The following is a 13,734-nucleotide window of genomic DNA, read 5'->3' as shown; positions in this document are numbered from 1 at the left end:
CCTGTGTATTCCTCTTCATCTCAGAATAACTACTGCAACCTACTTCCTTTTGAATCTGCTTATTGTGTTCGTCTTCTGATTTCCCCCTCTTCCATTCAATACTAAATTGACAATTCCTTGATATTTCATAATGTGTCTTAGCAACCGATTCCTTCTTTTAGTTACATTAAGCCATAAATTTCTTTTCTCCACAATTCTATTCAGTACTTCCTCATTACTTACTCGATATACCAACTTAATCTTCAGCATTCTTCTAAAACACCACGTTTCAAAAGCTTCTGTAGTCTTCTTATGTAAACTTCTTATTGTCCACGTTCCATTTCCGTACAAGGCTACACTATAGACAAATTCCTTCCGAAAAAACTTCCTAACACTTAAATTTGTACGCGATGTTAACGAATTTCTCTTCCTCAGGAACGATTTTCTTGTCATTGCCAGCCTATACTTTATACCCTCTCTACTTCAGCCATCATCATTTATTTTACCGTTCGAGTAGCAAAACTCATCTATTTTTAGTGCCTCATTTCCAAATATAATTCCCTCAGTACCGCTGATTCAATTCGACTACTTTCCATTATCCTTCTTTTGCTGCTATTGATTTTCATCTGATGGCCTTCTTTCAAGATACTGTCCATTCCGTTCAACCGTTCTTCGAAGTCATTTGCTGTCTATTACAGAATTACAACGTGACCACGGAACGTCGAAGTTCCATTTCTTCTCCCTGATCAAATTTTTCTTTGGTTTCCTTTAGTGTTTGATCAGTATGCAGACTGAATAACATTAGTAATAGGGTACAATCCTCTCTCACTCCCTTCTCAACCACTGCTTCCCTTCCATGTCTTTCGACTGGAATAAATGCCATCTGTTTCCTGTACAAGTTCTACTTAATCTTTCATTACCTATATTTTACTCCCACCCCCTTCACCTGCTGCCTTCAGAATTCCAGAGAGTGTATTCCCAAAAACTTGTAAAGTATTTTTGATCAAACTATCTCAGTGTTGTGTGGACCTCCATTAATCGTATTGAGCAAAAACGTACTCGTTGGTATTTTCGAGTAAATTAAATTCTTTTCTGTCACTGAAATGCGTTAACACTACATCCATCATCTTTGAAACCGCTTACATATGACAGATCGCGGAAGGGCAGTATTACATGAAAACTGAATTAGGAATAGCTACTGTGTTGCACAGAGCGCTCCTACCACAACGGTGCATGGAACCCTTCAGGGGGTCACGTGGCTTGGATGTCATGTGGCTCTGTATTGACAGTCAGGGAAAGGGCGAAACGCGTTTGATCAGTCACGTGGTGGGTGTCGAAACCACGAGACACAGCATGTCTTGTATTCTGCTACTGCATCGTGGATGTATCGTAACTCGATTCTGGGACAATGTCCGCCACCAGTGTCAAGTGTCTCGGACGTTAAGTAGCATGTTGACCGCAGACGTAACCATCAACTCTAATGAACTGTAACAGAAGTTACGTAGATCACAGTGTTGCAAATAAGGTTGCAAATAAATCACTAATTCAGTACTGGGCAACTATAGACGGTGAGCAAGCCATAAGATCCAGCCGCACCTCCTCCTGTGGCCCTGGGATAACACCACCTCGCACAAAATGACGCGGCACTGGCACAGAAACGCATTCTCGTCGTCAGAGCTAGGCGACTCCACCACGTTGTTCCCTAGGGCGGCCACCTCAGCTGACTGCTGCCTGTTCAAATGTGTGTGAAATCTTATGGGACTTAACTGCTAAGGTAATCAGTCCCTAAGCTTACGCACTGCTTGACCTAAATTATCCTAAGGACGAACACACACACACACTCCAGAGGGAGGACTCGAACCTCCGCCTGCCCAGCCCCAGACTGCCGCCTGCCGACGTGCTTACTGCTCACTGTAGACGCAGAGGAAGTTCTTCGTAATCAGGCACGTGTGATTATATGCAATGCCATTAAATTTTTGTTGGGAGAAACAAATGAGAAAGTAAAAATTTCTTTATAAATTGTGCGTGAGAGCGCTGCAAGTCCCGCTAGCTATTCCATTTGTTAAGTAAGGTGAGTAAAGAAGAGTACAGGGAGTGACGGAACATAGCTGCAAGCATGTTCCAAGGCTTCGCTACTTTGTAAAGATCGAGAAGAAGCAGAAAAAAAATTTTATCGTTAGGTAATATTACCGAAAAATTTATCAGAAGACTGACACACAATTTTCACATGACAAACAAATAAACACCATCCGAACAGGCCTTGAAGGTCCAACGGAACCGACTGGCCGCCGTGTCATCCTCAGCCTTTAGGCATCACCAAATGCGGATACGGAGGGGCATGTGGTCAGCACACCACTCTCCTGAAAATTGTCAGTTTTCGTGACCGGTATGACACATGTTCTTTATTTTACATTCCCAGTATCGAAGAGACATTGTGCACTTTGCTTCATCTACGTATTAGCCTCACCTTACTTTGCGAGATATCTATCTGGCAGCCCATCTTCGGTCTTGATATGCTTTGGTTGATTCTCTTTGGTTATGTGATTATTTCTTTTTCCGTATTCTAATGAGAAGCTATTGACTTTCAACGTCTATATTTGTCGAATTATTGGTCATACTGACGTAACTTGTTCATACTCATATGAGATTAGCTAACTGTAGCTTGTAAGTTATGCAAGGTAAATGTCTGTGCGCAGGTTTCAACTGTCGAGCTGCAGTTCCCTGACTGTTCAGTGGCCTTTCACACTGGAGCCCCCACCACTTCTTTGCCCCACCCGGCCTCCCGCATGCCCACTATACGCCCTCGCTCAAAGTCCGTCAACTGCACATACGGTTCACGTCCACGCTGTCGCGGCATGCTACCAGTGTTAAAGACTACGGTTCAAGTTACTTTGTGTGCACTCTAACTCAGCCCACTGTACACCACGGATCACCAACACTACCATGGATGCAGGAATAACACCACTGAATCTTTGAAGGTCTGACTGGTCGGTACAGTAGGTACATGGCAGTTGTACAGTATGAGCACATCTAAAGCTACATTATGTGGTGCATCGCACTTTCGAACAGGGCATCAAGCAGGCAGGTCTTAGAGGTGTTTGCTTGTTGGTGATATTTCCAGGGGATGAAGAGAGGGCCCCTTGATATGTCTGCCATCATCTCTCACCAGCAACTGTACCAGAACCTACGGTCCAGTCTTGGACGTCGGTTAATTTGTCTACAGCGCTCCTCAAATAACCCATACATTCAGAAAGATAATACATCAGAACAATTCTCTGTAACTGTGTTAAGAGTTACTGAGAAACATATTACGGAAGTAATTACGTTATCTAGGCGACAGCAGGCGTTACACGTTACTACCTTTGCGTCTCCAATTTAACTGCTCATCGACCGGTGAAAACATTCCATCATACTCGGCCTACACTTCAGGCATCAACGGCTCTTGTAACTCCCAATTTCTCAAGGTAATCGTTTGCAACTGCATCATTAGACCACCTGCATTACACTTTGACCACAGAGGCAAGTGATCTGTTTGGAGACTTCAACGTCCCAAAAATACTGCCCATTCGGTTCGAAATCCTAAGACAATACATTCACCATATTAGAAATAAGTGACATGTGTGAAGACTGCGTGTAAGTCTCCTTATATTCAAACTTCAGCCACGCGCATGATGCTTCATACGTCATGAGCTACATAAGGTGCAGGTAAAATCCAGGAAATGAAAGTAATAGTATTACTCAACAGTTTAAGTAAAGTACGCTTTCTGATTGCTTTGAAATGACAACAATTCACATTCTGCTGTATCTTACTAAATCTTACTTGACGAAATAGTTGGCCCAGGTCTGGTAGTATTTGGACTGCAGCCAGCTAATGCCACTCGTTCCGTTGTAGACTTTCATCCATCTGGGAGCTGACCAGGGCAACGCATGTATCTTCACCCCATTGTTTGTAAGGTTCTGAGCCATCAGTATCAGTGGAATCTGTAACCAGAGATCACTACTATATTACTATGTGTGACAGTTTATTTTGGTTCAAATGCGAACTATAAGTACCATACATGATGTTAGTTCTATTTAACACAGTGAGTATTCCAACATGAATCGCAGAACAACTGCACACTTGTGAGTTTTGTGGCTTGCAAGACGTAACGAGGAACAGCAGCATTCTCTCAGTACTAACAAAATAGAGAAACAAACTTTATGAAGAGAGATCTTGGTTGAGTTCTGTTCATAAACGTGTGCTACACTCCCCAACATGTTATTTCAGTACTCTTCATTACTAGTTGACATTGCAACACATATGGATTGTATTATCATTATTATTTATGCTAATCTGGCGTGAGGTAGTTATTTGCTTGTGTTGTATTTGCTTGCGTCGCATACACAACATTAAGATACTTTATCTTACGAACTAGCTTAGCGCCTGCTGCTTCGCTCATGCAGACTGTATGGTCTGCACAGAATTTTTTTTTTAATCGAACATTTCTGTTGTTCATAAACTGCGACACTTTCAAAAATTTTCACCATAATTAAGGCCATAAAATAATTGTCTTTTCTGAATGTATTTCTAACCAAAAAGCGATTCTGGTAGCTGGAATCCAAAAGTTTTGTTAATCATGCGTTCTACGTTCTTGTGGTGATATTTCAATAGAAACTTTCATCCCCTAACACATATTTGTTTACATCCAACTGACATGTCGAACGTCAATTCTCATCAATTTACCTTTAAATTTTTGTTAATACAACAGATATTTTCTTAAAATTTTTATCACCTATTTCACCTCCTTAGATGCTGAATTTCCAAAAATTGTGAAATATATTCTTTTTACTTCTGATACAGAAGGCAAATAAAAATTTCCATAGGTTTAGTTTTGAAAATTCTTTTATATTGAAATAATTTCAAAAACTTTTCATCGCATATTTCACTCCATTATGAGTTAGAATTTACAAAAACACTGAAACATTTTTTTTTTACTTTAATTTCCTGCTGAGAAGTCAAATACCAGTTTTCATAGATGGAGCTTTAAAACTGCTTTATTAGTTATTTAATAATGATTCATTTTCAAAAAATCTTTCACCCACTATTTTACCTCATTTAAGTTGAATTTCCAAAAATGCTCAGACACGTATTTTTTTATTTCTGACTGAGAAATTGTCTTAATAACGACGTATTTTCAAAAAGCCTATTATCCCTTATTTATCGCTTATTTTAGCCTCTTGGGTTACGTTTTCGAACAATATTTTCTTAAACGGTGCCTACAGTTTAAGATGAACACGCTTTACAAATTTCAAGTTTCCAGCCTTCAGTGGTTTGAGCTGTGCAATGATGACCTCTGTGAATAAGTCTGGCGTTATTTCGCTCCCTTAGCGGTTGAATTTCCAAATACAATGAAACATATTTTTTCATTCCTAACGGAGAAGCCAAATACCAATTTTCAAAGATTTAGTTTTAAAGATGCTTTCACAATGAAATATTTTCATAAAACACTTCACCGCCTATTTCGCTCCCCCTTAGGAGTTTTAATTTCCAAAAGTGGAATTTTAGTTTCTTTATTTCTAATAGAAAGTCAAATACAAATGTTCATAGATTTAGCTTCAAAAATACTTGCATAATGAAATACTTTCATAAAAAATTTCCCCCTTATTTCATCCCCATAGGGATTGAATTTACAAAAACAGTCAAACACATATTTTTGTTTCTAACTGAGAAGCTAAATTCAAATTGTCGTACAGTATATTTCAGTTTAATAATGCTTTCATAATTAAATTTTGTCACAAAAAATTTCATCCTCTGCTTTTCCCCTCTAGGGGTTGAATTCCCAAAAACAATGAAACATTTTTTTTTATTTGTCACCTAGAAGTGAAGTATCAATTTTAATAGATGTAGTACTTTAGTATTTCTGTGATAATGATTTATTTTCAAAAAAAATTTCACTCAATATTTCATCCTCATAGGGTTAATTCTTAAAAATGCTGAAACACCTATTTCTTTATTTCTGACTGCGAAATCAAATACTAGTTTTCGTAGGTTTTTTTAACAGCCACATATTTTCAAAAAAAACTTTCATTCCCTATTTCACCCTATTAGGGGATGGAACTTCGAAAAATCGCATCTTGAACGATGCCTACAGTATAAGCTCAACATCCTCTGCAACTTTCAAGCTTCTATCCTTAGTGGTTTTGGCTGGGCGATGATGAGTCAGTGAACAGTCATCAGTCGGGACATTATCTTTCATGTATATGTGAGATATGTGGAGGAACTTGGGGCGTACAAAGCGAGTGGTAGGCACACAGGTACACAGTGTTGCTGTTGTGATCTTCACTCCAAATTCTTGTTTGGTGCAGTCCTCCACACTAGTTTATACTGTCCAAGCCTCTTCGTATCAGCATAATTACTGCCATCAACACACGTTTGAACCTACTTGCTGTATTCTAGTCTACAATTTTTTACCCACCACACTTCCCTGCGTACCAAATTGACGAGTCTTTGATATCTCGGAATGTCTCCTAACAGACTGTCTCTTCTTTTAGTTTAAGTATCCCAGGGCCTAGTTTCGGCTTAGATTTTACAGGGCTCTGTCAAATCCTTCTCACAGTATAATACGTCCCATCTCATCTTCGTCTACGTCCTCTTCCCTTTCTATAATATTGCCTTCAAGTTCATCTCCCTTGTATAGGCTCTTTATATACCTCTCCCAATTTTCATCTTTCCCTTCCTTGCTTAAAACTGGTTTTCCATTTGGGATCTTGATACTGATACAACGCTTCTCTTTTCTCCAAAGGCCTCTTTAATTTTCCTGTAGGCAGTATCTATCTTTCCTCTAGTGAAACATGCTTCTAAATCCTTTCATTTCTCCTCTAGCCATTTGTGCTTAGTAGTTTTGAATATCCTGTCAATCTCATTTTCTAGACATTTGTATTCCCTTTGGCCTGCTTCATTTACTGCATTTTTATATTTTCTCCTATCATCAATTGGACGCAATATCTCCTGTCCTATCCATGGATTTCTACATGGCCTTGTCTTTTTACCTATTCGATCCTCTGCTGCCTTCACTATTTCATCTCTCAAAGCTACCCATTCCGATTCCACTGAATTCCTTTCACCTGCTTTTCTCAATCGTTGCTAATACTCCATCTGAAACTCTCAACAACCTCTGGTTCTTTCATCTTATCCAGGTCCCACCTCCTTAATTTCCTACGCCGATTACACACAAAAAATTACTGTCTGGACTAAAGAATTGTATATATGCTTCATGGGGTATACATACTGTTCTGTTAATTATACACATCAAAAAAGTTTTTCATCATCGCGGTTCCCAGAACTTCTGAAGATAGACGTTGACTGTGGATATTGTATCACAGACACAGTCCCTTTGATTGTTCAGAGATTTCACTAAACCCGCCCTAAGATGTAACCGAGCATGCATGAGCAGTGCCTGTAGTTCAACCATGCCTAGACGGTCAATACAGCGGTTCTATCGCGTCCGCATTATTACTTTGTGCCAGGAAGTGCTCTCGACAAGGGAAATGTCCATGTGTCTCGGAGTGAACCAAAGCGATGTTGTTCGGACATGGAGGAGATACAGAGAGACAGGAACAGTCGATGACATTCCTCCCTCAGCCCGCCCAAGGGCTACTACTGAAGTGAATGATCTCTACCTACGGACTATGGCTCGCAGGAACCCTGACAGCGACGCCACCATGTTGAATAATGCTTTTCGAGCAGCCACAGGACATCGTGTTACGCCTCACACTGTGCGCAATAGGCTGCATGAAGCGCGACTTCGCTCCCGACGTCCAAAGCGAGGTCCATCTTTGCAAACACAGCACTATGCAGCGCGGTACAGATGGGCCCAGCAACACTCCAAATGGGCCGCTCAGGACTGGCATCACTTTCTCTTCATGGATGAGTGTCACATATGCCTTCAACCAGACGCTTTTCGGAGACGTATTTGGAGGCAATCCGATCAGGCTGAACGCCTTATACACACTGTCCATGAAGTACAGTAAGGCAGAGATTCCCTGTTGTATTGGGGTGGCATTTTGTGGGGCCGATGTATGCGTTGGTGGTCATGGAAGGCGCCGTAACGGCTGTACGATATGTGAATGCCATCCTCCGATCGATAGTGCAACCATATCGGCAGCATATCGGTGAGGCATTCATCTTCATGGACGAAAATTCGCGCCCCCATCGTGCGCATCTTGTGAATTACTTCCTTCAGATAACGACATCGCTCGAATAGAGTGGCCAGCATGTTCTCCAGACATGAACCCTATCCAACATGCCTGAGATAGATTGAAAAGGGCTGTTTATGAACGACGTGACCCATCAACCACTCTGAGGGATCTACGCTGAATCGCCGTTGAGGATGGTGACAGTCTGAACTAACAGTGCCTTAATGAACTTGTGGATAGTACGCCACGACGAATACAGACATGCATCAATGCAAGAGTGCGCGGTACTCGGTATTAGAGGTACCCATGTGTATGGCAGTCTGGACCACCACCTCTGAAGGTCTCGCTGTATGGTGGTGCAATATGCAATGTGTGATTTTGATGAGCAATAAAAAGGGCGGAAATGATGTTTATGTTGACCTCTATACCAGTTTTCTGTACAGGTTCTGGAACTCTCGGAACCGAGGTGATGCAAAACCTTTTTTCATGTGTGTATATGTAAAATATCTTTGTAATTGCCTTCAAAGTGCGTTGTGTGCTAGCGTAAGCTGGTGCCAGCACTCTAGGTGGCAAAGAGGATGGAGAAGATCGATAATAGAGCAGGAGATAGACCAAATAGAGACTCGCAAGCAACGTGCCGCCAACGCCCTCTCCACCACTCGTCTTTAGATCGCCGCCGCGGACCGGTCAGTCCCAATCAGTCATCCAGTGACTCAACAAGTCGAGTCATCAGTCGCAGACGAGTGGGAATCGCAGTCGCAGTTAGCTCAGCCTCTAGCTCCTCAGAGTCAGTCAGTACCTAGCGAGCAGAGTAGTGTGCATAGTGGGATGTATACTTCACCAGCAGTGAGGCTAACGTGAACTATTACAGAATAGCTTGTACCACAACACCTGGGCTATCTTTTTCTTATGAATAAAGAACGCTGTTAATACATGCGTACAGTTCGTGTTATGGAAGAGGATACCAGCCACCAAACTACATCCACTCCTTGCTTCCTATAGTCAAGCCTACAGTGACAACGAGATGACACAAAACGTTGTGCACAGCAAAGTGTGAGAGTGATGTACAATATGTGAGGCTTGCTGCATAAGAAGACTCTAAAAGAAATAAGAAAGAAAAGATTTTGTAAATTCGCTATTAACTGTATATATACTCTGGCAAAAAAGTGCAACACCCAAACACATGGCTGGATGTCATACATCCAGCATCGGTGATTACGTAAGTCATTAGAGTTACAATTGTCTGTGACAGGTGGAAGGGCCACCAGAATGCATTAATGTTGATAGTGTTTAGCCTTGTTACAATTTCTGGTAGGGTATAAGAGCGACGTGATCAGCGCCAGATGTTGATTGGTCACTGTGAAGGACACAACAATGCCACATACTCCAGTATGAAAGCATTATCAGCACCTGACAAAGTTGGAAAGGGCCACATTGAGGCTCTCCATTTGGCAGACTGATCGAATTGTCTGATATACAAATTTTGGGACATTCGAATGTGACAGTGGTCCGATACTGGACTGCATGGGAAGGCGAAGGCATGCATACCCGTCGTCAACATTCCAGTCGATCAGGTCTGATCACCACAAGGGAGGATCGCCCTATTGTACATCTTGCACAACGTGACCCCTTTATATATAGGCCTGGCATTCAAGAATAAGTAATGGATTCGTTTCAATGCTCTGTATCATTTCGCACCATTGGTCGGTAACTAACAGCGATCGGGGTAAGGTATTACCATCCCATGTGTAGGCTGTCGTTAACACCGCAGAATAAATGGGTAAATCTGGAATTTTGTCGTGACCTAGAAACATAGATTGCCCATGAACAGCATCAAATCGTGTTGGGCGATGAATCGGAGTTGTGCACTACCACAGATGACCATCGTCGGGAGTATGGTGGCGACCTGAGAATGTTTGATTCTTACACAGCCCTGTTGCTCCTGGCGTCATGAAGTGGGGAGCCATCAGCTACGACTGAGTCAGCGCTGGTAGATCCTGTGTCTTCATCTCTTAACTGTCATGCGACGGTATCGTGGTGCCGTTTTTCAACGGGACAATTCTCGTCCACACATGACACGTGCATCTACGAACTTTCTGCGTAATGCTGACATATGCCTGTGGCCAGCAAAATACCCAGATCTGTCGGCGACAGACCATATCGGGTGTCAACTCCATCCCAGTAGCAGTTCCATGATATCAAGGACACGTTACAACAATATTGTGAGCTAGCTTTCCTCGGGAGAGGATTCAAAGGTTTTATGATACCCTTCCCAACCGAATCAGTCCATTCATTCTTGCCACAGGAAGAATAACGTCTTTCTGATAAGTGGGATCATACTGCGAAGTTCTTTGTAAATTCAACTCCATTTTATAATCATTGAAATTGCGTCCTCTCAATGCGTGAAGATTCAATTAGTTTTCCTTTTCGTCAGGCAGTGTACAAAGATCTGTCGTTATTTAGAAAATTACGCAAGTTTATGTATCACTGGAAACGCAACAGAATAATGCAGCAACTCACGCATAGAAAGCATCGTGAATAAATACCATAATACAGGAAAACGCACTCCACCATAGGAATAATTCCCTGAAACGTACCGTGAAAGAAATACATAAAAGTTAAATGATGAGTGGCAGCAGAAAAAATTTTTAATAACAGACTATCCCATAGTACGAAACTTACAACGTTGCATCGAAATGAGGACAATACTCGGCCCATTTCCTGAGAAGAATTCATCTCCGAAATTCGCCGGAAAGCCTACATTCGCAAATAGCTTACATGTTTAAGACGTTTGTCTAATGCGTAATAAAACTAAAAAGATAAGGCACAAACACATACAGTTAAATTACTCAGCAAGTGAATTTCTGAGTGGGGGTTGCAAACGACAGAATTTATAGTTGCAAGGAAGGAATGTGGTAACATACACATTTTATGTAAGAGAAATATTCTGCTGTGGAGCGCAGTGTACCTTTTAAGTGTTACAACTGCGAAGACCAGTCTTGACTTTCGGCGGAAGTGAGAACTGATGAATAATCAATAGCAATCCCAAATAACTGCGAAAATGAGTACTCTCACATTTCGGAAAATAAAGAGCATGATCTTAATTGAATTGTGTGTCGGCAGCTGACCAACCTTCTTATTAACCATATGGAAACAAAACGCTATACTTGACATGCTTGCATAATTTAAAGCACTTTTTATTTTTAAATAATATACGTTAAGGAACTATACATACAGTTGTGTGAGGTGCTGTAGGAAGTGTCTATACAAGTTCTGATGATCATGCAGCGGACGTCTTGATTCCTAAGGTAAAGCAGGAACATAATCATATAAATTACCTTGTATTCGATGTCTTCTGGCTGGAGAGCAAAGTTCTTTAGGGACGGATCGGGCTTACTGCTGTCGTCGTACGTGTAGTTGCGTGCAGAGAAGTCGGTGCCACCCATGGGCAGACGGATCAGGGAGTACTGTGAGCTGCCGTCGCTGCTTCCGAAGTAGCTCCTGCAACACAGCGCCGCCTGTCAACACACCTGGCAGCGAGCAGTCCTACCCACCAATGTACTGCATCGCTTGATTGGTGGGAAAGCAGAGCATACGAGGACAAATCAGAAAGTCTTTCTCCCAGTTTTTTGGTAGCCAAATTACGGCTATAAATGCAAAGTCACCATATTCATTACCAGGGTGGACCTTTCTTGATTCGTGCCGGCTTTATCTGCCGGTAGCTCCGCCGCAAGGCGCTGCTGTCAGTCGTTAAAGATGGCGCTCGTGCTTCACATGTCCACGGCGTTAGAGCAACCAAGTGTGATTCTTTTTCCACTGAGCAAGACACGGACGCCCATCGAAATCCACAGGAAAATGCAGCCCAAGTATGGGGAAAACTGTCTCGCTTTGAGAATTCTGAGGTGGTGGTGGTGTTGTGAGTCCGACAAAGGCTGTGAAGTCTTGCATGGCAATGAGTTGTCGGGGAGGCCACGTTCGTCGCTGACAGACGACAACATTTCCCGCGTGAATATAATGGTGAAAGCAGATCACGGCGATTTTCTGAGAGCTTGGCACATCTCATGGGAGTGCAGCAATTCACAGGTAACGATGAAGCCAAGACAGCACTCCGATCGTGGTTCTGTAGCCAGTCGGATGAATTCTACTGCAGCAGCATCTCAAATTTAGTACTGTAATGGAACAGACGTGTGAACCAGTGTTAGGACTATTGGTAAAATAATGCAAGGTACATAGAATAGGATGTACATTTGTCATTTCCTGTATATACCATACTTTGCCTAATACAGAATAGGGGCAAAGACTCTCTGATTTGCCCTCATGAATGACAAATAATTGTAAAACAAATCAGTCGCCAGCCCACTCTCAAGACATGGTAAGAAATTAAACGACCCACTGCATTAATCACTTGTACAAATAAACGCTAATTGTCGTGACTTGATAAACAGTTCACCTAAACATTTGACCTTCCATGACATCCACCTTCATCTTCGCCTCCGTGGCAGATCTGATGACAGAGTACAATGCTGTTGCATGCACAGTTGTTTCGTAGCACATGTTTCAGTGCCCGCTGATGAATATGGGACTTCGCTGTAGACGATCCCCATGCGTTCACATATTGACCCAACGACGATTGCCACGGGTACACGATCATAGACACTGGACCATGGACCGACGGAAACGTGTCACCTGGTCGGATGAATCACTTTTCTTGCTAGACAAGCTCGATGGTCCCACCAGGATACGCCTTCATCCAAGCAAACTCCTGCTCGAAACATGCGTCAGGTCAAGGACGCATGATATTGAGAGCAGGACTATGCTATGAGAGACATTCACTTGGATTTCGACAGTAGTAATTGATTGTAGCATGGCAGGTGTGGACTAAGTGCACATTATTATGGACCACCTGCATCCCTAAATGTTTGATGTCTTCTCCAATGGCAAAGGCATCTTCCAGAAAGCAAGAGTGGTCCTGAAGTTGTTTGAGAAGCAAGCTTGATATGAACCTGATAGTGCACGTCTGAGACACTGTCTGGCGCCAGCTCCGCCCCCAAAAACCATCGGCCCGTAATATACAGGAATTGCGTGACCTGTGCGACATACCTTCAAAAAACCTACCAAGAACTCATCGAAACCATGCCAGGCAGACTCGCTGGTGTACTGCCTTTCAAAGGTGAACCAACAGGGGTAGGTGCTCGTACTGTTTTAGCACATCAGCGCAGTTGTAATTCGGGCACTCAATGTTTCAAAAGGACTTCGAGAAATATTTTGATGACCAGCGGCTCTCTGCTGCGGCTGTGGTTCACAAAGAGGATTTATTATCGTCTGGGTGAATGTTTAATTTTCTGAGGAGTAAAGACAAAAATAGTTTGATTACGGTTTTGTCAGCACTACACTAGTTTTAAAACAAGTTACTATATTTTCCTTTCTTTGTACTTTGATATTTCTTGTATCCATCATGATAATGGACTTCATAATCCTCAGACAGCTGACGTCCACTGCTGGGAAAAGTCGCTTTTAATCTTCTTCATGATTTATTGTCGTCAGCGATATGAATACATGTGGCTCCTGTATATTTTATAA

General features: G+C 42.1%; 1 protein-coding gene across 3 annotated transcripts in view; it reads right to left on the bottom strand.

Moving 5' to 3' along the window:
* LOC126162380 (lysosomal acid glucosylceramidase-like) overlaps nt 1-13,734 on the bottom strand; it is a 518,384-nt gene that overhangs the window by 440,478 nt on the left and 64,172 nt on the right. For 2 of the 3 annotated variants that reach the window (XM_049918849.1, XM_049918848.1), the window contains exons 4-5: nt 11,493-11,655; nt 3,800-3,960 (exon numbers count right to left, since the gene is read on the bottom strand). The exons of the other annotated variant lie outside the window; for it this stretch is intronic. In XM_049918849.1, the coding sequence (XP_049774806.1) occupies nt 3,800-3,960; nt 11,493-11,655 (324 nt within the window). The remainder of the gene's footprint in view (nt 1-3,799; nt 3,961-11,492; nt 11,656-13,734) is intronic. 3 annotated transcript variants of the gene reach the window in all.

The sequence above is a fragment of the Schistocerca cancellata genome, chromosome 2 (genome assembly GCF_023864275.1).
Source record: "Schistocerca cancellata isolate TAMUIC-IGC-003103 chromosome 2, iqSchCanc2.1, whole genome shotgun sequence".
NCBI lineage: Eukaryota > Metazoa > Arthropoda > Insecta > Orthoptera > Acrididae > Schistocerca > Schistocerca cancellata.
Note: the sequence above shows the minus strand (reverse complement) of the source record. Positions and strands in the feature narration are given on the sequence as shown.